This window comes from Struthio camelus, chromosome 27 (genome assembly GCF_040807025.1).
Source record: "Struthio camelus isolate bStrCam1 chromosome 27, bStrCam1.hap1, whole genome shotgun sequence".
Lineage (NCBI taxonomy): Eukaryota > Metazoa > Chordata > Aves > Struthioniformes > Struthionidae > Struthio > Struthio camelus.
Genome location: NC_090968.1, coordinates 2,904,541 through 2,929,231, shown reverse-complemented (window position 1 = coordinate 2,929,231; position 24,691 = coordinate 2,904,541). Strand labels below are relative to the sequence as shown.

Genomic DNA, 24,691 nt, shown 5'->3' with positions numbered 1-24,691 from the left:
CAGGTCAGACCTTGACAGCACAGGGGTGAATCTGTGCAGTCAGGAGATGCTTTGCTGGAATAAGCAGGTACAGCGTGTAAAATAAGATGACTGTTTGAGGTATTATCTCTGGTGACTGGATTCAGGCTCTTCTTCCTTTCATTTTTACTTGAAAAATTGCTTTTGGATAATTCTGTGAAACTTCTTCAAATGCCGCGATTATGTTTCGTGTCCGCTACTTGGAATGTCTCCTTTAGCAAAAAAACATAGTTAAGGAAGCATGAGGCGGTTCCCCTTCGCACTCCTTGCCTCTCTCTTACTGCTTGTGTCGGCGAGGTGGAGATGGGAGCTTCGTGAAACTGCCAGCCAAGGGAGAAGGGGAGGATATGCAGACATGCAGCTAGATGTTTACAGCAAGTCATTGATTCAGGTTTGGTTAGACCGCGTTTCCAGCTAGTGTTTTGGCAGCTTATGTTCTTAAAGCACTTTACACAAAGAACAAGCTAATCAAAGAAGCTAATGATCCTGCCAGCATACATCTATTGTTTAAATGGTTTTAAATATATTGGGAGGAAGGAAGCTTGTTTGAATCTTTACACGTGACCTATGAAATAATGCATCTTTGGTTATGGTCAGAAAATTGAATTGTGATGCCTGTTAAACTGATCCATTCTAATTTCCAACTTGTATTGCTCCTAATCCTGCACTGCCAGTACTGTAACTCTAGTGTGATGAATTATAAGCAGAAATTGCATTCCTGTAAATTATGAAGTTTACCGCTTTCAGTGCACTTGGAAGAATGATGCTTATTGTTCTGTTTGCCACCCAACCAGTAATGTTAGTTAAGTAACACCAGTGTAGCCTAAACTCGGCGTTTTAAAGTCAGTTTTCTGAACAAAGCCACCGCGCTCATCTTTTAAAAGCTGTGCTGACTGCTGTTAACTGCCCTGCGGTCTCCTGGGAGCTTCCAGCCCGGATTCCTCCGAGACGGGCCCAGCCGGAGATCGCAGTTACCGCTTCTCGCTGCTGAGCAGACGCTTAGCAGTCGGTCCTGTGACAATCTGCAGCTTGCACTGGGAAAGGGATTGGCTCTGTTTTGTAGTCGTTGCTGACTTTACCTCGAATGCAGTTCAAAACCTATCCCTTCGAAGTGATTACTCGGCGTTTCTGCATGCAAAAAAAAAAAAAAAACCCCAAAAAAACCAAGAAACAAGTGTCTTGGCTCTCTGTGCTTCAGTGCTGCTATGTTTTTTCGGCGCCCGTAACAGCACCAGCTGCTGTCGTGTTAACCTGCACTTTCTGATGCAGTATTTTCAAGACTTCAGCTGTATGTCATCTCCCTTCCAGCCAGCTCAGTACTATAGACATATGTGCAAAGTGTTAAGTTTACAATCTTAGTTTCTTGAAGCCAGCGCACGCTCAATCTGTAATCCCCGGCATGCACGGAGCACCTAGGAGATATTAAGCTTGTAGCAACAAACCCGTGTAAGCAACCTTGACATGCAGTGCCTGAAGCATGCCTTGGGTTAGATTTAATCAAGCAAGCAAGACTGAGATCTGTGTAATCGCTGAACTCTCAATCACTCCAAAGCGGTAATTGGTTACTTTAACTCAGCTTCCACCAAAGATGGTTGTGTTGGGGTTGAATTTTTGTTTTGTTATGTTTTTTCATGGTGTTAAATCGAGGCCTTTTAGTACACCAAAAGACTCCGAAGCGTTTTTCCAGTAGGTATCTCAGCACTGTAATCTTGCTCCAGTTCTGACACACATTCCTGAAACCTGAGCAGCTGTTTCGTGTTTCTGACAATAAGCTGTGGCCTGTTGTTCCCATCCTATGTAGGGTAAAATCGTCCTACACACCTGGACCGCACCCCGGGCAGTTGGAGGCATAACCAGTGACCCACTGGTTTCCTCTTTCAGACCCCCATCCCTCCTCCACAAAGGGATAAATAATTGTATGCAAGCGTAGGGAGGGTTGGCTTTTTTTGTTGTTGGTGGTTGTTATTTTCAGTGTCTGCTTGTTCTGGGTGAGGCACTCGGATTGGGAAAGCACCAGTGGATGCAGCTGGTGGGGAATCGCTACCCATCGAGTCCAATAGGGAAGGAAACTCTGGCCGTCTCGAACGAACTGTCGTTTCTGGGTCGAGCAGGAAGCCTGAGCTGGGAGCGTGCGCGTCCTCAGCTAACTGTGACAAACAATCTCCGTGGGGCTCGAGGTTGCATATCGTAAGGCCAGTGGTGTTTCATTTGAGCCGCGTTTTTGTTAGGGCAATTCTTAGCGGTATCGGAAATAACCTCTGACTTGCAGATTAATGGAGTAAAGTGTTGCTCTCCAGGCGTGATCATCTATGTTTCTGATAATCTTTATGAAGAAATGTTCAAGTTGTAAACTTATGTACATTTTATTAAAACGGTATCTGATTAAAACGCACCTTCTCTGCTGCGTGTTCCTTCTCCCCTGCTCACGCCAAATATTTTTGCTGGATGCCAAGATTTCGTCCCTCTGGTGCTGAGGTGCCGAGTTCAGTAGCGACTCCCTCTTACTCCTGGCGGTTGCGAAGTCGAACCCATCTTGTTTCTTTAAGCAGAGTCTTTTAGCGAGGGATGTTCCTGTTGGCTGGAGAGAAACCTGGCTGCACCAGGGCAGCGCTGAAACTCTGCGAAAGAGACTTTGCTTTATCTTGATGTTGTCTTAATTAACCGCGACAGAATAAGAAGGTATGGAAATGACCTTCAGCCCAAAACTGGCAGGGATATAATAGCACTAAAGGGAGGGAAACGAAGCCATCGCAGACATGCAAGCGATTATCCCTTAATCTTGCTGAAAGTGCAAGTGTCCCCTCTTTTGTTTGTTTTTTTTGTTGTTGTTGTTGTTCCTAGGCCTCAAATATAAGCAGTGGTTGGAACCTGCAAAATCAAGAGCTTCCACCCCAAAGATGCCACAATTTAAATAAAAGCATTGACCCGCCCAAAACATCTTCTGCAGAGCCCAGCGTCTGGTAGGTTCCTGGGAGGAGGGCTGAATTCTCGCTTCCTCCATAACTTTCAAGCCTGTGCAGAGTTAGGCAACAACCTGCCGGGCTCAGGTGCCCCGAGGGCCGTGCCCTGGCCGCCGAGGCGCCCCACCACCCCCTGCCCCTGCAAAACTCGACTTCTGGGGCCGCGGTGGTGGTATTTTCCGGTTTCTGCTAAAATCAGAGGGCGGCTGGAGGGGATCCTAGGCGGCCCATGAATAAGACTAGAGAGGCTGAGTGGGACTCCTTGGTTCCATTTTTTTTTTTTTCTTAAACAGCTTTGACTTGATTAGTACATCCCCCTTAAATTGCATTAGGTCATTAATTTGGCTGCTGACACAGTAGTTGAGCATAGATTTTTTTTTTTCTTTCCCCTCCACATTGGCTTAGGCAGAGTGCTGTAATGACAGACGGCTGGAAGCACAGGGAGAGGCGAGCAGGTGCTTGGGGGAAGAAAAGGCTTTTTGTGAGTAACCGCGCTCCCTCCTGCCTCGGCGGATAGCTGGGGTGAAATCGCCGCTGCCCAGGCCTGTTTCCCAAAATCGTTCTCCGTTATGGCTCCTGCCGCTTCCGGGCTATAAAGCAAAGAGGATCCAGGAGCTTTGTCCTGCAGCTTTTCCCCAGCCCCGTGCCACTTAACTCTCCGCCTTGGGGATTGTTTCTGTCTCTAGGTGCTGTACATCCTGGCTTAAACAAAATAATGCAAAAACCATCAACAAAAAACCCTTGAATGCAACAATCAGCATCTGGGGGTCCGTGGTGGAGCCTGTTTCCCTGGCTGTTGGGAAGGGGGGTGGGTGGGCTGCAGCCAGCACCCCCCCCTTCTGCAAGTGCAACCTTTGCACCCCCTCTTTGCACCCAGCACCTCCCTTTGCAGCTAGAACCTCTGCAACCCCCTCTTTGCAGCCAGCCCTTTTGCACCCCTACCCCTTGCACCCTCCTTTGCAGCCAACACCCCCCTTTCCACCTCTCATTTGCACCCCCCTCATTGCACCCAGCATCTCCCTTTGCAGCTAGAACCTCTGCAGCCTCCTCTTTGCAGCCAGCCCTTTTGCACCCCTACCCCTTGCACCCTCCTTTGCAGCCAACACCCCCCTTTCCACCTCTCATTTGCTCTCCCCCCTTTGCAGCTAGAACCTCTGCAACCCCCTCTTTGCAGCCAGCCCTTTTGCACCCCTACCCTTTGCACCCTCCTTTGCAGCCAACACCCCCCTTCTACCTCTCATTTGCACTCCCCCCTTTGCAGCCAGCCCTTTTGCACCCCTACCCTTTGCAGCCAACACCCCCCTTTCCACCTCTCATTTGCACCCCTACCCTTTGCAGCCAACACCCCCCTTTCCACCTCTCATTTGCACCCCCTCTTTGCAGCCAGCTCCTTTGTAGCTAGTACCCCCCCCCCGTTGCGCGCGCCGTTCCCGCCGGCGGCCGCGGCGCGCGCCGTTCCCGCCCTCGGCCGCCAGGGGCCGCGGCGGTGCCTCGCGCGCGAAGCGCCGCGCCCGGCGGCTCTGAGGAGATCTAAGATGGCGGCTGCGCGGTGGCTCGGCGCGGCTGCGGGGCTGGGCGGCCGGTAGGTGACTGCGGGGCTCCGCCGGCTCCTCGCTGCCCCGGCCCGCGGGCGGGAAGGAGCGATCCCGGCTCTCCCCCGAGGGGGCCCCTCCTCGCCCCTTCCCCCGCGCGCTACCTCACGGCGCCGCGACCGCCCGGGCCGCGTCAGGCTCTCTCCGTCCTTCCCCTTTCCTTCTCCGCTGCAGCAGGGTGACGAAGGGCGAAATTATTTCTTCCTCGCTGCGGATGCACAGTGAAGGATTATTTCTTCCCCGCTCTGCTAGAGTCGGGCAGCGAGGCGTTAATCCCCTCTGGTTCCCCCCCTCACCCCCCCCAAGGACGCACAGGTGCTGCGAGCGCTGCCCCGAGGGGGGCCGTTCACCCCCCTGTGCGCACCCGGCTGTGGGGAGTGAGGCGTAATTACCTCCCGCCTGTGCTCAGGAACACGCAGTGAGGGGTAGTTCCCCCCCACGTGTGCTCGGGGTCGCGTAGAGAGGAGTAATGTTCCCCACGTGTGCTTCGGGCCATGTAGCGAGGGGAAATTCACCCCCCTCCCCCATGTGCTTAGGCCCATGCAGTGAGGGGTAACCCCCCCTCCCCTTCCGCTTTAGGACCGTGCAGTAAGAGGTATTTCCACGCACGCACACTTGCTAAGGACCATGCAGTGGGGGGTTATTCCCTCACGTGTGCTGAGGACCTGAGCAATGAAGGGAAATGCACCCCCTAGACTTAAAATGATCATGCAATGAGGGGTAAACCACCCCCCCCCCCCATGCACACACATGAGTAGTAAGGACCACACATCAAAGGTACAGTTCCAGTCTGTTAACTAAGGGTCTAGAAAGGATGGGTTAATTCTTCTCTTCCTCTCCTTTTCGCTATGTAAAGACCGGTGTCAGGTGGTGAACAGTTATTCTTGTACATGTATGTAGTCAAACGCTTGTATTTTACAGGCAGACACCAAAATTTAGAGAAAAGCATATATGCACATATGGATGCTCTGATTCTGGTAAACTTTGGCCCATTTCTTTCATTTTCTAAGGGAGAAGAAAATTGGAGGGGGTGGGTCTGTCCTCCTTTTTCTGCATACAGATAGTTGTAACATGAATAGTAAAGATCCCTTTTCTTTCAGCTTCCTCGTTATACAGTAGGATTGAGGACTGTGGGCTTTTCTTTGCAGAGCTGGAAAGTTTAGTCCGCTTTCCTCCCTAAAGCTGAAAGGAAGGAGAATTTTTCTCTTGGGGGACCATCCTTATACATGCCCTTGTTGGCTCTCTATCTGTTATCGAGACCATGAAAGTAGCTAAATGGCATGATTTAGATCTTTTCTGTGTTCATGCCTCCCTCAATGCTAACTGGGAGGGGGGTTTCATGAGATTACGCTTTTTTCCTGAGCTCGAGGAATTGGAGCCCAGGTGTGGTGGTTCTTTTCTGATTTATGACCCCCCCCCCCCAAGAGGGTCAGAATCTCTTTTGTGCCCTTAGTAATAGCCCTTGCAGATCTGTTTTACTTGGTTTACCTACTTTCTCCCCACTGTACACTGAAGAGGAGGAGAAAACCAGGTAATAACCAGTCTGAGCTATCTTTTACATGAAGAGGTTCTTTGTTTACGTATGCTAACTTCCAGTTTACCCTGAAATAGGGAGGCTCCTCCAGGCTTGTGGGAAAGAACCCCACACAAGCATACCTTAAACCCATAATATGTTGTTTACTTGTCTGTTAAAAAAAATAAAATCCAAGATGGTAGTATTCATTTTGCTTCTGTGTACGGTGATGTTGCCTCTGGTGTTTGGACTGTCTCTTTGTTCAGTTTTTCATGTCTCTGTCTAGTTATAAATAAGGAATTTACACATAAAAATAAGTGTCTGTATGTTGGCTGTGCGTATAGTTACAGAAATCAGATGTGCAAGCACCTAGTTAAACTTCTGAAAGCTAGGCCCGTTATTCATCGCTCTGCCTTGCTTGTTTTCTCTGATAGTTTGCTTTTTCCTTCTGCTTTCCCCACTGTGGGCTTTATCTCAGTAGAGGATATTACCCCTGTTTTGGCTGCTGGTGCAGTTTATACGATCGCTATGGACCAGTATGAAATTTGCCTGTTTTCATTCTAGGGGTCTTGTTCTCCCACGCCCAGAACAAATACTTACACTGGAATATATCGGATTTATTTATTTTCCAAAGGGAAGAAATACAGGTAGAGGGGTGGACAGTGGTGAGGTACAGTTTAGTAAGTATAGTTGATAGAGTTTTTGTCACTTGTCCAAACATTGTCCCGTCAGCTTTTTCTCTTACACGAATTGTTTGTGTAAGGGCAGCAGCCGTTGTATTACCTGATTAGCCTGTCTTATATCTTCCGAAAGTCACATACAGAAGAGTCTTATATTTCACCAGCTAAACTGTTGGAGTATAGGAGTAAATTCTGGCCTTTGTTTAGCCTCAGGTGCTTGGAGTTGGATTCATCTCACCTGTCTGTAATCTTCTAAAAATGAGGCGTCTAGTCCAAGCTAGATTTCTAGGTTCTTGCTACAATCAAAGGGAAGACAAAGGGGTGCCTCTGGGATGTTTATTCTCTTCTGTTATAGGTATGTAAGGTGATTTGCATCCCTTTAGTAAGTGTGAAGGAGCCTAGAGTAACTTTTAGGTGATTAAGAGTGGGACAGTTAAGTCTAATTTGTTAGGAAATCTGAGAAAGTGCTGAGCATCTGTTCTAATTCTGCTGCAAAGGTGGAGCCCAGGGGAAAAAGTAAGGGGGCATATTGTAATCCAGCCTTTACAATTTGCTACGTTCCCTGATGGGATGAAGGTAGGTGAGTGTCCAACTGAGTTCTGGGAATGCTAGGAGCATGTGAAGTTCTGTTTCTTTGGGGCACTGAAGTACAAACTCCTAATTTGGAAATTGTTATTAAAGCTATAATTTCTCCCTAGGTTCTGTCATGCGATGTTGAAAGACCATAATTTGACAACTAAACGGTCTCTCCACCAACTTGTACAAAAGAAACCATTTTGCCCGGTTGCGGTATTGCATGACACAGGTAAATACAAGTCAAAAATAAGTGAAAATAAGCAGATGAATGCATGGTGGGATTTTTTATTTTGTGGTAATAATGGAAGTATACTCTTTCTGAAATCTGAGTTTGATTAAAATTTTCTGGATGTTTTTGAATGAGTTACAAGCACGTTTGGAGCTTGGAGAGAAGACCTGAATTGCTCACTTTGTATTTCGTTATCCATGTTTTTTCTACGTCCTTCAGATGCCAAGTCTTATAAGGAGCTTTGCTGGTGCAGAACATACTATTTGGGCTTTGCTGCACTTTTTAATTTAAATTCTATCTTGGCATAAATGCATCCTTTATGAAAGACCTCCTGTTACCCTCTGTCCTGCTTCAGCTGCTGAGCTCAGCGAGATTAAGTTGCTGACCGTCCAGGGTATGATCTTGTAAGGATGAAGACAGAGCTTTCATTTTTAGAGCTGTGATGTTTTCTTTTTAAAATTTTTCTCCTCCTGAGTATGCTCCTGTGTATGTATCCGATCATTTAGCAGAGTAGAACTTCTTGTTTTAATTCTAAGTTGTGTCACGTATTCTAGTGCTGGGGAGATTCATGCTTGAAGTAAATCTAGCTTTTTCCGTTTTGTCCAAATTCCTTTCTCTTTGTCTACAGTTTTAATAAGGTAACTTAAAATTAAACAGAAACCATTTAGTGTTTGCAATCTAAACTAATATGAAAAGTATTGTAATGGTAAAATTTGGGCTTAACATTAAGGAAACACGTAGAATTTTTGTTAAGATGTACTTTTTGTCTATGCATTGTGATTCAAATCCATCTTACTAGTAAGATAACCCCTGCCCTCCCAGCTTGTTAGCCTATGTGGTCTTTTCAGTGATCTGTATATGGTTTACTTTGTTCGTAGCTGTGGCGCAGGCTTGACCTGGCCTGATTTTTACTTCAGGTCAAAGACATATCTCCCATAGAAAATGAAAAATGCGTATGAGGCAGTCAGAGAAGTTCAGTTTCTCACTTAGAACACTGTCTCTGTTCAGTGGAAAAAGGATGTAAAATAGCCAAGGGTGTCCTTTTAGTAGCACACTGTGAAACAGTATCTGCAACAGTAACTTGATGATAACCTGAAAAAGCAAAGCTTGAGATTTGGTTTATTGTATTTGCTTGTACAGTTTTTTCAGAAGGCGGTATACTCAGCACCCCTCCCCCCCCCCCAAAAAAAAAAAAAAAACTATGAAACTTGTGCTGCAGAAAATCATTCTGCTTTTGCAACTGCTCTACAGTGCTGTAGCAAAAGAAAGAGTTAAAAAAATAATCTGGAGGTGCTGTTGCATAGAATTAGGCAGAAATGGAAATCTTCTTTAAATGAATCTGCTCAGGCAGCAGTTTCTTTTTGATTTTGATTTCAGAGGAGTCCAGTCCTATCTTGTCCAGCATCATGGTTTTTCATTCCAGTTTTAGTCATGTGGTTAAACAGATAGACTGAAAGTTTTAGTCGTCCAAGTATTTTACCTGCTTTTGCAAATGTCCTTCTAAAGTCTGCCTCTATTTGATATCTTTTTCTTACCTTGAGTAGGTTATAGGATAGAATAATAGCCAAGTACATACAATGTTCTGTTCCTTAAAGAATTGAAAGAAACAAGGTAGATGATACGTGTGTATACAGCCACGTACCACACCTACTGAATAATAAATTCTGACTGGGATATTCACAGTTGTACAAAGAACTCCAGTTTGATTATTAAAAAGCTGGTCTTAGGAAGATGGATTTGTAAATGCAGAAGACGCTGTCTTTTGCATTGAAATACAGTAGCTACCCACAACGGACACTTTTCTGAGAGATGATACATCCATTTGTGTTTTAGAGTCTTAGAGATGCTAGATGACTGATGTTGGATAGTTGTCAGCTGCCCATTACTTTCAAAAAATTAGCAGAGCATACTCGGTTTACACCATCCAAATCCACTCTTGTAGGTTGTTTATAAATTACATTGTTATACTGGATGTGATTGTCTATGCTGCGTCGATCTGGAAGATGTGTTCTTCCATCCCTGTGGATAAAGCTTACTAGTTGCCTGTTAAATCAGGACTATACTTTTCATGTTAAGCGTTTCTATGCTGTCTTCTTTTCCTTAAGCAAGCAGTACGCGCGTACTTAGCGTGCGTTCAAGTTAAATGGATTTGCTACCATGACAGACACCTGCAGTAACAATTTGGCAATTTATAAATAGCCTGATTTGTCATCTGCTACTAGAGAGTCATCATCAAAATGGCAGTTTAGGAAATGAAAATGTCAGCTCTTTTTGTTGTTTTAAATCTCTCTATATCATATGTTTCTGAAGTCAATGTGAGCTTGTTTCTCAGGTATGATTTCTTTATAAATATTAGTTCCTGGGGATTTTTGTTTTTAAAATGCCTTTTTTTGTTTGCTGAATGTACTGTACTACTTTGAGAAGAACAAATATCATGACCTATTTTGTGGCATGCTTAGGTATGCAGGGAAAGAAGTGACTAGAAAGGAAAATAGGAGAAGGGGGACTGCCTCTAACTGATGTTTATCTTCAGTGGGATATCACATGTCCTGTGTGGACATGTCCACGTGAAAATACACCGTTAAAAGTACGCCATTAAATGTACAGTTTGCATTTTCATTCAAGACCAACTTCTTTTCCTTTAACGCTCTTCTAAAAAAAAGACCCTCACCCCACCAGTAACTTCAGTGAATAATAAAACACAATCAAAATGATCTTTTAAGCTTCCGTACCAGTGACTTAACAGTAGTTTTACTTCAAATTGTTGGTTAGGTTCAGTTTCTAGAGGACAAATGATACTGATGGAGCTGTGGATTCAAATAAAATGGTTGGAGTAGCTATAGAAAACAGTATAAACTTAGAAAAGCTGGTCAGTTCTCAGTTTACAGTACTGTCTTACCCCATGAAAGTACTACAAACAGGGTGTGGTTGGCTGTAACTGTTATTATGTATGTTTTTGATAATTCTGGAAGAGTAAAAAAAATCTATAAATTATGAATATCTTCAAGAGAGAGTAAAACTGGCTGTATGTATCCTTTAATGCTATGAACAGTAAGTGATAATGCTGAAAGAGAGACCTCATAGCATTTGAGGATCATGAAATAAAAAAACCTGAAGACAACAGAGAAATGAAGGTTGCAAATCTCGGCCTTTGAGAGACAGCGAAGATGGTACTGTCGTCGTGCAAATTGACACTGACTGTTGCAGTAGGAGCCTTTTATTTGGTAAAAGTTCATAAGAGAAACAAAGACAGGGTTCTGTTTGTCTGCCTGTTCCTTATAAGATAAAGTGACTGTGTTTATCAGTCTTCACGTTAGTCTAGTTGCTTTCATAGAACCTATTGAACCATGTTTTGGAAGTATCATTGCGCAGACTGCTATTTGTTTTTCACAGCGCAATGATCATTAATAGTCTTGACTCGCTAAGCAAGCAGGATCTTTGACTTTCTTCACTTAAGCTGCTTCTGTTGGATAACACTAACTATCTTTTTTTTTTTTTTAATTTCCAGTAAGATGCATGTTTATTCAAACTCAAGACACACCAAATCCAAATAGTTTAAAGTTTATTCCAGGGAAGGAAGTGCTGGAGTCAAGGACTATGGAGTTTTCCTCACCAGCTGCAGCATTTTGCTCACCTTTAGCAAGGTACTATTAAACTTGTCGTAATTTGTTTGGGGGACCTGCATGGGATGTGTGTCTACAGCTGACGTTTTAAACGTAGCTGAGCATTCAGGAACAGATGGGCTGGATTTCAGTTTTTCGTGTTGCTTTACTCATGCATAAAATTGAAGCTGGAAAGATTGTTGTTACGAAAATAATCTCTGTGTGTTTCTGTACTACCTGTGTCAATAGTGTAGCAGAGTGCCTCGTGATCTAGTCCCTGCAGCTGGATTAAGTAGCAATAAGGTCCAGTAATCTTGAAGATATGCTGCATCGTTGGTGAGACCTCTTGCCCTGATTTTATAAAACTTTTCCTGTCGGATGACTCCTACTTTGAGCAGTTACTTGAAAATCATACAGCTCTTAAGTGTTAGGAAGTAGGCAACATAAGGAACTAAATAGTCACAAATATTACACGTTTAAAATTAGTAGGTTGCTTTAGTTGGCAAATGTTGATGTTGAGCTGAACTTCAGAGCCAATGGATTTTTCCTTTGAAAAAGGTTTATTATGTTTCAGATATTGAGAAAAGGTGTGTTTGGGCCTGCTTTTTAAGGCTTGATCTATAACAGGTCTGGGGTTTTGCAAGTCTCAGTATCAGAATGCATAACCTGGAGTAAGAATCACTATGTAAATAATCCATTTATATCATCTTGGAGTAAAAGGAGTTGGGAGCACCATCACAAGTCTCTCGGGGAATACTTGGAAGCACCCATTTTTGCATTTTTGTCATTGCTTTTGCGTTAGCCTCTGAAAATAAGTTTCCCTTATCCTCTTTACGTGGGTGGAAAGGCTTTACCTGGAGAGTGAGATCCAGAAATGCTTTCATAAGTTACCTCCAGAGATCCTAGTTGAAGTCATCTTTGTGTACGCTGAAAAGAACTGCTTCTGAGTAGAAGCTATGTCACGTGCCACTCTCCAGGAAGTACAGGTTATCAACCATACAGCTGTAATGTTTCCAAAGTTCTCTTGGCTGTATTGTTTGAGAGCAAACAGCACCTTTACGAGCAAAGCCCTGTGACTTCAAGGTAACAAATGCAGCGTGTTTTCCGGGACATCAAAATGTGTTGTCAGACTGCTGAAACAGTAGGATCTGATTATGCCAAAGTACGTTAGCTTGCAGAATGCAGGCAGCTGTCGGAAAGTGGTTTTATGTTGTCGGATATCTGCAAGTAGACTTTTTCATCAAAGATGATGTGCATGCTAAAATGTGTACCACAGCAAGAACGCTTTGTATGTGTTGTGCATGTTAATGGAAGACAATTATGTGACTAATATGTATTGTTACACTTCAGACTACAGTTTTTGTAATTGGAATACTCATTTACATTAAGATAGAAGATGCGTTTTCCAAAGAAAAGCGTTCCATTGGTCTTGGACAGTTTAGTGCATTTGTATAATTTCCTTGTTTAACTAACTTTAAAATGCAATTGACTTAAAACACACAGTAGTCTTGGAACTGTTTCATGTGTGGAAATTCTTTCAAAAGGCTATTTTGAAATCTCTTTTGGCTTTTTTTCATCTCGCATACCTTTGCGATAATATTTCTGATCTGGTCTTTGGGAAAAGTCCTGTCAGATATGTTCAGTTTTACTTCCTGTGTGGCTTCATAGCAGGATCTCCTGGCTCTTAGTGAAACTGAGAAGACGCTAACCTGCAGGTAAACTAACTGCCCGTTTCTCCTAATGGTTCTGTTTTTAGAAGTGCTTATCTTTGTCCAGAAATATCTTCTAGAACTTTTTTCTGGGACGGATTAAATAAATCTTAGGAGTTTGGCTGAAGTGTGTATGAGTTGTTTTTTGTTTTGTTTTGTTTTAGACAGTTATTCCGAATTGAAGGAGTTAAAAGTGTTTTCTTTGGGCCAGACTTCATCACAGTCACGAAGGTAAGCAGAACAGAGAATCAAATGTGCTAAAATATGAACTGTGATTCAGCTACCTAAGAGATGCTTATAGAGAAGATGGATACAGACTCTTCTTGGAGATGCATAGTGCAAGTGCCAGAGGCAATGGTCACAAGTGGTATTAAAGGAAATTCCAGTAATACAGAGAGGGGGAAAAAAATTACAATGTGTTGATAAGTGCTGGAACAGGTCACCCAGAGAAGCTGTAGATTCTCTGCTCTTGCAAATGGTCAACACTTGCCTGGATGAGGCCTTCAGCAACCTGGTCAACTTGGAAGTAGGCTTTGCTTTGAACAGGGAGTTGGACGAGATGGCTTCCAGAGATCTCTTCCAGATTAAATAATTTAATGTTTGGGATCAAGCATATTGTAGGCAGTGTTGTATTTATCTAAGGTGTGGTGTTCACATCACCAGAAGTAAGGCTTTGCATAGTGATCGTGCAGTTACCTTTTTTTATTGTAGGGAGAGCACAGGGCAATTCAGGGAATGATAGTTTGTCTCGGAATCAAATGGAACCAAACTCAGAGTTGAGTCTCTGAAACAGTCTGGCAAAGATATGTGTCAAGTAACGTATTTAGGAATTTTTCACTGTCAATTGTTAGCGGCTGAGGTTTCTTTTAGATATTTTTTATAGTGTTTGGCTTGCGAACAAGAAAACCTTTCTGTTGGCTGTTTTAAATTGAGTCTTACTAAACATTTTTGACAAAGGCAGACTTGACGAAACTATACAATAAAATCCATGCATCAAACCTGACTGCCCATTATGATGTTTTTAAAGCAAGAAGGATCCCTATGTAATTTATAATTATTGAGAGGCAGATGCTCTGTTTTTATTCATTTTTCTTCTGACTTTCACAGGAGAGTGAAGACCTTGATTGGAACTTGCTGAAACCAGATATTTATGCAACTATAATGGATTTCTTTGCCTCTGGTTTACCTGTAGTTACTGAAGAGGCCCCTAGGACAGATACAGGTAACCTGAACTCTTCAGGAAGAGGCCGGTATCTTCCTCTGGTTTTCATTCTTACCATACCCAGAAGATCCTGCATATGTATCTCAGAAAAACATGCAAGAGAATTTGAAGTGAAAGCTGCTAAAATTAACACAGGAAAGAATTTGCAGAGAATTTAAAGTGAAAGATGCTAAAATTAACTCAGGAAAGAAATTGCAGAATGCATATGTTCTAGTGGAAGAAATGATAAACTGCCCAAAATAATTGCTTAAGCATGAATATAAAGCCTGATTCTTATCTAACATAGTATCAGGTCTGTATCTTCACAGGAGCTATGCTAAATTATGGTTTTTGGCAGTGTGGACCATGCTGTCCGGTTGTACTTTTATTCTGTATTTGTGAAATATTTTTGACAGTATTGAGTTTCCTTTCACAAAGCTATTGAGCCTTGCTTCAAATCCCTGCATTTGTTTTTGCTTTCAAATGGGCTGCTACAAAGGTTTCAATTTCCCTTCTTAAATCAAAAAGGAGTGTCCAGGCGAATGTGTTAATGATGGGTTTATGGCCTTACATGAAGGAGAAATGTGAAGAAGTCGTCTGTGTGTATTAAGATATGCAAATAGAGGAGTAAAGAAATAGCTTAAGATGGCCACAGGACTTTCTAGACAGCCTATCTGCAGTGATGGTGAAAAGTAACGTAGAATTATTGAAGGCCATATGTTTATTTTGGTAGCACTGAAAAGACATTTTTAAAAACGTGAGATCCCTAAAAGACTTTGGGGCATATGTAAAGGTAAAAGCCTGTTTTTGTTTTTTCTCAAGAGTCCTGGGAAAGCTATGATCTTCAGTTGCAAAATTTTTTAAAGAAGTATTTCACTTCTTTATGATACTACTAATTGCCTTTTTCTCCCAGGTTCTTAATAAAACGTGGGTCTGTGTTTCTTTTCCAAACTGTAATAGAAAGTACTGAGACTAGCTTACAGTTTAACTCTATTGGAGTTTTTTGCCCTGCATTGTTTCATTTGTAGCTTACCTACTTGTACAATTTTTCTTTCCCCAGTGTTTTAGGGAAGATGGTGATTATTTAATTCCTCTCTGCTCTATCATGTGTGGATTTCCTTTTAATATTCATGTAGATTTTACTTTATTTGAGGGGAAAAAGAAGTCTTTAAAAATAATTCTGCAAGACAAACACTGAACTTGAAATTATATACTGCAGTGCTAAAAACAGCCTCGTTCATAATTTCTTCCTCCCAGAGGAAAAAATCACTCACTGATGAGCTAGTGAGTCAATTGGCTATTCAAGAAACTGATGTGGATTGTGACAGACTAGTAAACTGGAATCTGTCACTTTTTACCCAGTGCACATTAGTATTTTTCTGAAGGGTTGTGCTGTGGAGCCCTTGACGTTTCACCATTTTCCCCACATCTAACCAAACCAAATTCTAAAGGTATGTGGGTAAGTCCAAGGACATCTGGGTTGCTAAAACATTCCTTCCTGAGGACCCTTCCTTAACCCAGGCATCCTTATTGAATGTTAGTTGTTGCTTTTATTTTTACTGTGCTGCTTTCCCTGTCAGAAAAGGGTGCGCTACCGTTGTCTGTTAAGGCCTTTGTCTGTTATTTGAGGAGAACTGTGAATTAACGTTTTTTTATGTCGGTGAAACTCTGTGATGTAAATATGGGTAATTCAGATGAAGATGTTTACTCTGAATTAGAACTTTTGCCTTTTGGTTTCAGTCATTTCAGCAATGTTTATACTACTTTATACTGCCATTTTGGATGTACAGTGTTAGTAACCATAGTGAAACTCCCTCTGATTTGCCCCCCCCTTTTTTTTCCCCCTCCCCCCAAAGCTCCCTCAGAAGAAGATGATGAAGTTGTATTAATGATTAAAGAACTGCTGGATACGAGAATAAGGTAAACCAGGAACATTGCTAGATGAAGTGAGTTAGGCTTGTGTTTTGGAATGATTTGGAAAACAGGGTTTTTTTTTTTCCTAGATGTTTGTGATTTCACAGTTGAGTATCTAGCCTGGAAATATGAAATGCACAACTGGCCAGACTTGTGAATGCGGTTTCCTCGAATTGAAAATTTTCTATCTAGTTTTCCTGTTTAAACAAACTATGTGCTGAGCAGAGTCCATATTGCTGAGTGATTTTAGAATACTGCAGTATCTTACCATCCATAGTTAATTTAAACAGGCCCATTGGATTTAACCTGGTTATTGCTAGATAATGAAAACAGCAGAAATGATCTTTGGTTTTACGGTAACCTCTTTGGTTTTTCTCTACTTTATTCATCTCTGTCTTCATTATACTTGTCCTTCTAAGTGTTTCAGGCAAAGTAGGTTATGCTCTGGATTGGTCATACTCTGAAGGAAGAAACATTAGCAGCTTTCCCTGGCTGGCTGAGCTTCAGTGGATTTTTGTCCTTATAGTCTCGTGCAATTTCATCTGTATTTTAACACAGCTTGAATTTAGAATCTTGTAGTTACTAATGAAGTCTCGAGAGTGGCTAGTGGATCATGGTGTTCATCTGAAGTATGTTTTTATGTTCATTAATTGTCTCCCAAAGTGAACTGAAAGCAATAAGAAACATGACATTCTGGATGCAATGAAAAATGCCTGATGTATTTTTCGAGTTGTCTTATATCTGATGGCACCTTCTTCCCCAGCTCACAAATTACCATAACCAGAAACTTGTACATGGATCAAAATCATGGAATTCATTTTCATTTTTCCAGAAGATGCGATGAATTTGGGCTTTTTTTTATATTCTGTCCCTTTAAAAAAGACTTCATTTTAAAAGTTCTATTTTAAAATACTATTGTAGTTATCTCAGAGCTGACACATGGCACTAATTTGTTTGCCTCAAAGGAAAGAGGAAGAAAGACAGAAATAAGTTGAAACGTTTTCCCCAAGCGTATTGATGTATGCACTAAGCATTGAAACGTTTTACCCAAGCATATTATTATAAAAAATCATGATAGAAAGTAGCATTCAGTAAGCCCTACTCTACTCTTGCTGGGTATGTGGTCAGTTAAAATCCTTATAAGTTAGTCTTAGATTTTCCTGTGGCCTTTCTTAAAACCCACAGAATTTCTGTTAACGTTATTGGTTCCCTCCCCCTTCTTCCCCCTTCCCCATTTTTTTTTTTCCTCTACTGGACCAAGAAGCTATTGATGGGAATACTAGCAGCAGTGTATTTTACTTCATTATACAGCAGGACGTTTTACAGAAGCTATATATAAACTGGTGGTGCATACAGAACGTTTATTGTTTAGTCCATCAAAAATATGGGCAAAGAAGTCAGAAGGTGCAGGGTGGGAGGAATGGAGATCTGAAAGGTAGTGTAGCATGTTAAAAATCTTATTTTTAAATAAAAATTGAATTTTTAGTCATGTATTACATCTGTTGGCTTTCTGGAATGGAGGTGATTTGCTACAGTGAATTGTTAATAAACATATTGGATTTGTGGATTATTCTGTTGAGAGTGTAGTTCTCAAAAGAGTTATTTTGGAAATTAGTATAAAGAGCTTCTGTTAGAGTAACTTGATGGTTTTAGCTTGGTCTGGAAAAACGTTGCTATGGGGATGCAATTAAAATGCTGGGTGTTTGTTGATCGCAAAAGGAGTCCAGGCTGCAGAAATGCTAGTAGTATTGGGATCGGATCTTACCTGATGCTGGTTTCTTCATCAGTTAATAGGATTAGGCTTTTAAATATTTGGAGCTTTTTTCTCCCTTGTGTAAACAAGAGTGACTACATGTTTGTTTATGGAAGCACTCGGGGACTCTTCATCACCGTCCCTAGTCATGTAGCAGACGCATCTGCATCGTGCGGTAGGACGTGCACCTATTGCATGACGGTAGACATCTGGATTTTGGTGCATAACTGAGGCAAGCATCATCACATGAAGACTGGGGAGGGCAACTCAGTATTTCTCTGCAGGTGGAATCCAACCCCTGCTCCAAGGTGCTCAGCCTTGTCCCTAGAATTTACATATTCTTTCATGGGTTACTGCATTCAGTGGGCAGTAAGTTACAGTGTAGAGGATGGACCTTTTGAAAGTAACATTTCCTGTCCTATAGTGTTCTCCAGTTTCTTGCTTAATGTGCTATAGAAAGACAGTAGCCGCGAATGTGAGAGGGGCTGCCAAAATATGACTTGTTGGAAATCTGAACCAGTTGATAGAAGAGAAAGAGGGCTTTAGTTACTAGAGCTTGCTAGTTCTTTGGGTATATTAAATAGAGCTCTTTTAAAGATTCCTAGAATGAAACATATTTCAGCCATACTTAGGTTACATTGTATATTGTCGTCTGTCAGGCCGACAGTGCAAGAAGATGGTGGTGATGTTATTTACAAAGGCTTTGAAGATGGGATAGTGCAGCTGAAGTTGCAGGGTTCGTGCACCAGCTGTCCCAGTTCCATCATAACGCTGAAGAACGGAATACAGAACATGCTGCAGTTCTACATCCCAGAAGTGGAAGGCGTGGAACAGGTGGGCTGATGTGAGATAGGAGAAAGCAGTTTTCCTTTAAATTGAAAAAAGGTCCTTGTCCCTTTCCATTGGACACAGGTTGTTGGTTTAAGCAAAAGTACTGGAGGAATAGATGCAATTTTTCCAAGCCAGAAGATGCAGTATCTTTTTAAGCATATGATGCTTAAAAGCAGTTGTAGAGTACTGTGGTGCTCAACTCAGAAAATTTTCTAGTACTGCACAGTTTATTAAGTAATATGTTCCCTGACTTTTTGATTTACTGGAAAAATGCTAATTTCCATGAAGCCGTGAACACTTTGAAGATGCCCCTATTTCCTTCAAAATTCTCCTTGGAAATTGATACCCAGTACAGTTCTGGGATTATAAATAGAGTGTAAAGAGAACAAAGTAGTGAAATTAAATAGGGTGGAGTGTCTGGATTTTAAACTGAGGACAGTGTGCATTTTCCTAGACTGATCTAGCTGTTAAAACCTGTTTAGATGAAACTGAAGAAAACAGGATCACTTTGCCCTGCCTTGCCCTCCTTCCCTCTCTGCTGTTTACAGCAATGTGGTTGCCCACTCCCCCGGTCGATTGCTGTAAGTCTAAAGTTGATTTAAAAAAAAAATACTCCAGTGGCATACCTCAGGAAAATTGGTATCCCTCCCCCCCCCCCTTTTTTTTCTATTACGTAGTTTCAAAAGCACTGTTTATTTCTAGTCTCAAAAACATTACTATTTCTATTTCGATCTGGGATTTCTTCCCAAGAAGCTGTTCTGTGTTTGCCAGTAGCAGCTAGCTTTGTGGACTTTCTGTGATGATAAAGAGCAAGCTTTTGTCCCCTAATATGCAGATTTTGTTTGTTCTCTCAATAAAAATAAGATACACTGTAGTGATTGTTCTAGTGGCTTTTGTAATGACTTGACCAGCCTCCTGTTGTGTCACCCACAGCTCCTCATGGCATTTTTGGTTTTAAGTTCTTTACTGTTTTCTTGTGTCCGTTGTTACTCAGTGACGTAGGATAACTACTTCTCTCCTCGAGTCCCGCAAGGATTAAGCACCTCATAACGTTAGGTTTGATGTAATAAATCCTATATGTAATAGGAGGCCTAGAGTTTAAACTGCTTGCTTAAGCTGCTTCTGGGTTTTGATTTCAGGTTGTTGACGACGACGATGACGCGGAGAAAGAAGCAAAATCTACTTGAGCTAGCATCATTTACGGCCAAATAAGTATTTACCTCTTTCTGTATGTGAATTAGCTATGTGCTGAGAAACAACCAAATTTGCCTTTCCCTTTGGAAAAATTTTTGCACTTTTGCCTGTGAAAATGTCTCCTCAGTTTAAGCAGTGTGTCCACTAATATATTAAATGCCCTGTACTCAGAAAAGAATCCTTTTGCGCTGTTTGTATCTACTTTGCATTGTATCTCAAGAAACAAATGGCAGGCATTTAAAAATGCTGATGTGTGTCTCCGTTGTTCTTTCATACAACACATTCAAGAATAAAACAGGAGGGGAACAGAAGTAACTTTTCTTGACTGTTTTTTATGCAAGAGAAGTATTAAAATTCCCCTGCCCTGCCCTCCCCCCCCCCCCCAACATCTTTATGGGGCTTGCAGGAATGACTGTCCTTGCTCTATAAATAGGAGATGCAGGAACGTTAATTTTGTGAAGTCTTTTGTTAAAGCTTTTGATTGCTGTCAGTTTTGCGTGGAAAATAACATGTAACTTCAACTGTTTATTTTAGAGGATGTAATATTGGCAGTATTTGTGAAAGTTACCTCCCCCCTGCTTGATCCCTACCACTGTGCAAACAATAGCAACAGAAACCAAAAATGTGAGTTGTTATAAAGGTTCTGTCTTTTTTTTAATATACGTTAGAAGATGATCCTTATCAGCTTTAGCAACTAGAGAGACTAATTAGCTTATTTAGAGGTAAAATTGTTTATCCCCCATTAGTGGTCTGTTTAAGCTTGCAAAAGAGGATTTCTCAACATAATATTCCAACATCAAGATGAACGTGCGGCGCTTAAGGGCACAAATTACATCTGTATTATAGCAAAGAAAATTAATGTGTTTACCTATGCTATATCCTGTTTGTTCCTTCCACAGTGCCAAAGAGCGCAGCTTATGGGTAACTTGGCTGCCCTGGCTGAGGGAAGACGTGGCAGAGTAGAACACGCTCCAGTTCTAGCGACTGTAGGAAGGGAAATTTTTATTGTTCTGAAATTGAAATACGTAAGTTGGGCCTTTTAAGCACTTCTGTTTATTTCTTGTGCTTGTAGGACTTAATTTCTTCCTGGTGCCTAGCTTTAGCAGATGGCTTGGCTAACAGGGATACTATTTCTTCTTTGTGCTGCAACAGTTGAGCTGTGTTTGCAGTCATTATCTGGCTTATGGTTATAGTAGTATTCCCTGTTGCAAGGATTTGACAGCCTCCTGTATGTTCCCTTCTTTCCCTCCTTGCCGTTGTAATTCCACTGAGTCTCTAAACTGGATCAGTTAAGTCAGCAGAGAATCGTTTCTGTAGTATGCAGATCAGCATGTGGTAACCATAAACCTCATATTACTTGTTAGGAATTTGAGAATGAATATGTTAGCAAAACGGTTATTCAGCTTTCCTGTAAAAATAATAAACTAATGTCATTCAAATTACCCAGCTAGGATTTTGAGTTTGAAATTACCATGTTTTCCTCACCCTCTTACAAAATGCACAGTGCCTGATCTTACAGGTATTTCAGTGACAAAAATACCCTTGAGGTAGACTGATGCTATTCAAAAGACAGCCTGTGCAAATACTGTCGCCACATTCTTGTTCATCAGCAAACCACAGATTGGCTGGTAGTATTTCCGGTTTCTCAAAACCTAATTAATTTGTCAATTCAGTGCACTATATATGCCAATACTTAAACAGCAAAATAGCTGTTTTGTGTGTTGAATAAAGTGTTTCTCTTATGATGGGGTCTTTACTCTTTAATTAAGCAGTACTAATTTCTTTCAGGTACAGTAAGGATCTAGTTCTACGGTTGTGCTTGTACTTCCAATCTTGTTTTTAATGTGGTTTAGATTTGTACAAATAGGACCAAATTCAGCCTGCGTGCACTGAGGCTGAAGATTGTGTCTTGTGATTTTTGAGGTTGAAAAGATTCCATGTCTAACACGTATTTCCTCCGTGAGCTGGACCAAGTTCCTCAAGCTCTGTCTTGGAGAGAGAAGCAGGTAACACATGCCATCTTGTATCTATTTGGTCCCGTTACAAAGTTAACTCTTTAGAGCAGCTCTTGTCTGTGTCGGTACAGTATATAGCAGTGGGGGAACTCTCTAATTCTGGATTAACTAAAGCCAAGAGAGGAGTTAACTGCCGCTTCATACACCGAGTCAATAAAAACAACTTCCATGTGGCTGCCCTTGTATTCAGTAATGCTACAATGGTTGGGCACCATTTCTCAGTGACATGGGAGGGACCAACAGGTGCTGACCCATCAAGTTTACGGTCTAAAAAAAAAAGAAAATCTGTTGTTCACAACATTAACAATAACCATAAACTCAGATATTATGACAGCCCAAAGTTGTAAAATCATTAGACCAACTCTTTAGGAGCTGCTATTTGAACCTTCCAAGCTCTGTATGGAAAAGCTTAGTTCTTGGAAATAAAACCTGTTAATTAGAAGGTGCTGTTCCTCCCCTCCCCAACACCCCAAAACTTTGCACATTATTGGACTTGGAGGCAAACAGTAGTAATGAGTGCTCAAAGTTTAACGTAATAGTTTATTAGGTGTTCAGTGTCCGCAGTTAAGCATTACATTTAAAATAATGATTGCAAAAAATGATTCTGTTGTAACCAAAGTACTTTTTTTTCCTGTGCCACAGTTAAGTGCAAAATGATTGTCTGCCATTTGACCCTTTTCATTTGCACCAGTTTCAAATACAGAAAACACACTCTATCCGTTTATATTTCCTAAGCTATTCTAGTGCTCTCTTTTATAGGAACAGCTGATTTCAGCAATCTAAATTCTTGTCATCTTGAAACTGTTTACAGGTGGAGATGTGCTTTTTTTTTTTTTTGTCAGGATGTGACTCATTCCATGCTTCTAGGAGAAATTAGCTTGTTTGTCTATGAGGCAGTCATCTGATAATGCTGTATTGTACGATAGAAGCAATCGACATCAGCAGCGTTTGCTGACGGGATTTATGGAGCGCAGGTACTTTCAGCATAGCAGCAGGGGGAAAGAGCTCAGATCACATGATTTTAATACTCAAAATGTGTTCTGTTGGGGATCACAAAACATACTTTTTTCTGGGAGGTGGTAGTTTGCAGTCTCTAAAATTAGGAATTTGTAGCCAAGACTTCTTTTTCAAGTGAAGTAAGTTGAGGCAAGGGGAGGAAGGATGTGGGTTTTTTTCCTAACCATGACCCATACTGTTGGTTTAAAAAGTTCACATATGTGAGGGAATTTGGGAAACTGTTTTCACATTTCTCCCTTTGGTAATAAGTTGCACATCTACATCAGCATGAACTATTAATGCTAGTCAAGCCATGTATTGCATATACAGCAAGCCTTGGAATAAAGTAACATGTTTCCTTGGGGATAAATTTTGGCCTTTATCGGGGAGGGGAAATATATAGGAACTTCAAGAAAAAAGACCCCGAGCTAAGTTTGTTACATGTAAAAATTGTGAAAAATTTGCACCAGGATTGGTACATACGGATGGATGATTTTAGTCCCAGTTTGAGGTGTTTGTTTTTATAACTTGGTAAAGTATTGTATAGGTTTGAGCGGTAATGTTTTGGGTTTGCTGTGCCTCTGATTTGTACTGTTAGAGTGGGTTAGTAGTCCCGCCCTTAGCTGGGAAATCAACTTGTACTCTTACCAGGTATTCAGCTTTCTAATAAAAGCTGTGACAGTGGACTTCTGTGTTGCCACAAATGATGAAAAATCAGAATTTAAAGCCAAGCTTCCTCCCATCATCAGAAATGAGGGAAAATAAAGCACTGAGCAGCTTGATTTGGTGTTAATACTATACAGAATTAAACCATAAGGAGCGTATTCATTGCCTTAGGCTATTACTAATGTCTTTGGTGAACAAACAACACACAGGCAGCTATGTGTGCTGGCTGTTTACTTTTAATGTGTCTTAGATCAGTGACCTTTTTGCTTTTGTTCTTTTTTTTTTTTTTTTTTGGTCCAACTTCTTGCAGCAAGGCTGAGTTCAAAATCTGCCACGGTCCTGCTGTTGTTTTAATACTAATGTTTTTGGTTTTTTGCTCCCCTGTGGGCTTTATATGGAAATCTTGCTTTATTGATATTTTAGTGTTCGGATAAAGTTAAAGGAATAGCTTTTTTTAAAGGAGGGACTTTGTAGCTTTTTTTATAGCTTTAGGCTTTTAATCACTTTTCAAACAATATTTAATCATGGTATTAACGTAAACATTGTGACTTAAGATATCTCCTGAATGAACAAGCCCATCAGGCCTTTGTCTGCTACGCCAGACCTTGTTTGCTTTGCAGATTCATCTTAATGGTTTCTTTATTCTGCGTAAGTGCTGTTATAGAGCAGTAAGAATAGAGGAGCAGAAGTTAGGCCGCACGGATTCTGTTCCTGGAGCTGGGAGGACTCCTGCTGCATCCTGGGGTGCGAGGAGTTCCCCATCTGCACCTGACGGTGCTGCTTATTCACCACCTGGGCTGGGAAAAGCCACTTAGCTTGGAGGAGTCGTAATTTTGTCATCTCTAAAACGCTTTGGGATAATCCCCCGGCAGTGGTGGGAATGGCCCAACGCGAATCGCCAGCGGGGTTGTCGGCCAGGGACACGGGGCAAAGCGCAGGGAGCAGGACGTCCCCGCCTGGGCGGGGGGGTGCCCCGCACCGCCGGGCTCGGGCTGGCCCCGGACACGGCGTGTCCGGCCGGCTGCACCCACGGCGGCCGCCCGCGCTCCGAGCCTCCCCGCCTGCCCCCGGGGGCGGGCAGGGGGGCGCGGTGCCGCCGCGCTGCCCGCGGCCCGGCCCGCCCCGCCCCGCCCCGCCCCGCCCGCAGGCGGACGCGGATCCGGCTGCCACGTCCCGGGGGCCGGGCCGGGGCCGGGGCCGGGGCGGGGCGGGCGGCGGCGGCGCCCAATGGCGGGGCGGGCG

General features: G+C 42.2%; 1 protein-coding gene and 1 long non-coding RNA gene across 2 annotated transcripts; one reads left to right on the top strand and one right to left on the bottom strand.

Moving 5' to 3' along the window:
* Positions 1–2,854: 2,854 nt before the first annotated feature.
* On the bottom strand, positions 2,855–5,139 carry LOC138062452 (uncharacterized). Its single transcript, XR_011136467.1, has 3 exons — positions 4,963–5,139; positions 4,675–4,778; positions 2,855–3,680 (listed from the first exon to the last, which is right to left on the bottom strand). It is a non-coding gene; the product is annotated as an uncharacterized lncRNA (long non-coding RNA).
* Positions 4,423–21,514, top strand: NFU1 (NFU1 iron-sulfur cluster scaffold). Its single transcript, XM_068920677.1, has 8 exons — positions 4,423–4,560; positions 7,462–7,568; positions 11,077–11,212; positions 13,044–13,110; positions 13,987–14,101; positions 15,937–16,000; positions 18,407–18,581; positions 19,718–21,514. Exons 1-8 carry the CDS (start codon positions 4,514–4,516, stop codon positions 19,763–19,765), a joined length of 759 nt encoding a protein of 252 aa, XP_068776778.1. The 5' UTR covers positions 4,423–4,513; the 3' UTR covers positions 19,766–21,514.
* Positions 21,515–24,691: the final 3,177 nt, after the last annotated feature.

Coding starts and splice junctions, on each gene's coding strand:
- NFU1 (XM_068920677.1), top strand. CDS start 4,514: ATGGCGGCTGCGCGGTGGCTCGGCGCGGCTGCGGGGCTGGGCGGCCG. Junction 11,213..13,043: donor TTTTGCTCACCTTTAGCAAG/GTACTATTAAAC, acceptor GTTTTGTTTTAG/ACAGTTATTCCGAATTGAAG. Junction 13,111..13,986: donor ACTTCATCACAGTCACGAAG/GTAAGCAGAACA, acceptor TGACTTTCACAG/GAGAGTGAAGACCTTGATTG.